General features: G+C 36.5%; 1 protein-coding gene across 1 annotated transcript in view; it reads left to right on the top strand.

The window, feature by feature from the left end:
- LOC103522360 (aldehyde dehydrogenase, dimeric NADP-preferring) overlaps window positions 1-2,692 on the top strand; it is a gene marked incomplete at both ends in the record, with an annotated part of 10,766 nt that extends 8,074 nt beyond the window's left edge. Inside the window, 2 exons of the mRNA XM_008487462.2 lie at window positions 1,955-2,155; window positions 2,532-2,692. Coding sequence (XP_008485684.2) covers window positions 1,955-2,155; window positions 2,532-2,692 — 362 coding nt within the window. The remainder of the gene's footprint in view (window positions 1-1,954; window positions 2,156-2,531) is intronic.
- Window positions 2,693-3,131: the final 439 nt, after the last annotated feature.

Raw genomic sequence — 3,131 nt, 5'->3', positions numbered from 1 at the left:
CCAGAAAAATTTTGACTTTCTTTTGAAACCTCTATTAAATTTTGAATACTTTGGGTGTGATTTCGCTTCGTGAAGTTTTTTAATTTGTAATGTGTTTGAGTCCGTACAATTTTGGTTTTGCTCAATGGTGTTCTGATTTTCTTTTGAAGTCTTCGTAAATTCAGATTCTTGTAGGGGGTTTCGTTGGTATGATGTCTTTTCCGTGGAATTTTGATAGGTTTTCGAATTATTGAAGTCTTTCTTAAATTTTGAATACTTTAATGTGATTTCGATTCTTTGCGAAGATTTTTTCATTTGGAATGTGTTTGAGTCCGTTGAATTTTGATGGGTTTTCGATTTTCTTTTGGCGTCGCGAATTTTGACTTTCTTTTTGTGTAGTTTCATTTGAGTGATATCTTTGGGCATTTCAACTGTTTCTTATGGAGTGAGGAATTTTGAAATGATTCTTAAATTTCGAAAGGTGTTGTATTTGTATGATGGGTTTTCGATTTTCTTTTGGCGTCGCGAATTTTGACTTTCTTTTTGTGTAGTTTCATTTGAGTGATATCTTTGGGCATTTCAAGTGTTTCTTATGGAGTGAGGAAATTTGAAATGATTCTTAAATTTCGAAACGTGTTGTATTTGTGTGGTATTACTTGGAGTGATTGTTATCTTCTTTGTAAACTTTCAATTTTCTGGTGGCGTCTTGACGAATTTTGTTTTTTAGTTGTGTAGTTTCATTCGCTTGAATTTTAACAGTTTCTTGTAGAGTGAGGAATTTTGAAATATTTCTTAAATTTTGATACCTGTGGCATTATTTAGAGTTATTCTAGTAAATTTTCAATTTTTGTTGACGTAGTTTCATTTGAGTGATATCTTTGGGCATTTCAACTGTTTCTTATGGAGTGAGGAATTTTGAAATGATTCTTAAATTTCGAAAGGTGGTGTATTTGTATGGTATTACTTGGAGTGATTGTTATCTTCTTTGTAAACTTTCGATTTTCTGGTGGCGTCTTGACGAATTTTGTTTCTAGTTGTGTAGTTTCATTTGTGTGAAGTCTGTGAGAATTTCCATCTCTTGGAGTGAGTAATTTTGATAGCTGTGGGTGATAGTTACTTGGGTGTTTGATGAACCTTTTTGGAAAATTTTGACCGTGGAGTTCTCTTGATCAAATGTGATATTTTTCATGTGATGCTGTGATATTTTTCATGAGATGCTGTGATATTTTTCATGTGATAATTTTATTTTTTTTCTTGCGAAGGGAAGAATTTTTTGTGTCTTGACTTTTGATATATTTGTTGTATGGTATTGGCTATTTGTGATATGAATTCTTCTTCACGAGTCCAGTTTTTTTTTTATTATTATTATTTGAGTTTGAATCTTTTAGTTGTCTGGATGTCTGGTGGGAATGGTGGGATTAAAGCTTCTCAGAAGTCATTTCTTTTACTTAACTCACTCTTTTCTCCATTGCAGGAGGCTCAAATCCCTGGTTCACTCCAGTGGTACTATCGCCCTAGAGGGAGACTTGGATGCTTCAGATCGGTTTATATTCTATTCTGTTCTGTTCTATTTTAATCTATTCATATTTTATCCTATTTTATTGATGACCCCATCCAAGGAAAACAAATACTTCATTTTGAAATAAAAACCATCGGCAGGACACTCGGAAAACCTTCTCCAGGGACCTCCTCCCTCGCAAGTGTATATTCTGTTCTATTCTAATTCTATTTCTATTCTATGCTAATTCTATTTCATGCTATTCTATTCTATTCATTTCTCCATTTCAGGAGGTGACCCCATCCAAGGAAAACAAATACTTCATTTTGAAATAAAAACCATCGGCAGGACACTCGGAAAACCTTCTCCAGGGACCTCCTCCTCGCAAGTGTATATTCTATTCTATTCTAATTCTATTTCTATTCTATGCTAATTCTATTTCTATTTCATGCTATTCTATTCATTTCTCCATTTCAGGAGGCTCAAATCCCTGGTGCACTCCAGCGGGACTATCGCCTTAGGGGGAGATATGGACGCTTCAGATCGGTTTATATCACCCACCATTCTGGTCGATGTGAAACCCACAGATCCCATTATGGGCGAAGAAATTTTTGGTCCCATTCTGCCCATTATCAACGTGGAAAGTGCTTTTGAAGCTATTCAGTTTATTAATGCTAGGTGAGAATTCGATCAATGTCCAATGTTTTTCATCGCTGAATTGCTGAAAAACATCTTTGAAATGCTAGCTCTAGTAGGAAATAAAGATTAAAAAAAGAAAGTGGCTTGCTATGGGAACTGTAACTACTAAGGTCTTATCGTTCCGAAATCTAAAAGAGACGAAGGACATGATAAAAGAAAGCCAGTCGTTCCAAGAACGAATCTTGTCTGTTTAGGATGAAATCCGCCCCGGGCGGGAATCAAACCCGCGACCCAGCGTTTACCCTTACAAGGCAGTCGTTCTAACTTCAAAGCTAACCAGGCTGCATTTTTTTTATTATTATTTTTATTAAGTTTCAAAATTTAACCCATTCATGTTCTAATGTCCCCCGCCTAGGCCCAAACCCTTAACCCTCTACCTGTTCTCAAGCAACGCCCAAGTTCAGGAGCTTTTTATCCACCAAACCCATTCTGGCTCGATGTGCATCAACGATACAGTAATGCACTACGCCGGTGAGTGCACCCTGTATTCCTTTCCCTTGGCCGAGTGCACCCCATGTTCCTTTCCCTTTGCTGAGTGCACCCTGTTTCCTTCCTCTTCTAAAGGCGGGTACACGAGATTTGTCTAACGATCAGGTTGAATGAAATGATTAATCAGGGTTTGGATGGAAGATAATGCCTCAGGCATTAATCCCGCCCATTGTGATTTTGGTTATATACTAGCCAAGACCATATGAAGAATACGAGTATTTCCATAATATCATCTGATCGTTAAGACCATTCCCTACACAACAGTCACCTAACAACTATTGTGGTAAAAAATCTATTGTGTCCCTATTCTCTTAAATTCCTTCCAATCCCTTTAAAAGTGCAATAAATTAATAATATTAACATTATGAAATTAACGCTTAATTTATTATGCCCACCCGCCCATTGGACCTCAGACAAGCGCTTTCCCCACTTTCCAGAATTCCTCAAAAGATACATTAACGATCTC

Source organism: Diaphorina citri, unplaced genomic scaffold (assembly GCF_000475195.1).
Source record: "Diaphorina citri unplaced genomic scaffold, Diaci psyllid genome assembly version 1.1 scaffold8052, whole genome shotgun sequence".
NCBI classification, from domain to species: Eukaryota; Metazoa; Arthropoda; class Insecta; order Hemiptera; family Psyllidae; genus Diaphorina; species Diaphorina citri.
The sequence above is the reverse complement of the archived record's forward strand: the minus strand, read 5'-3'. Positions and strand labels throughout refer to the sequence as shown.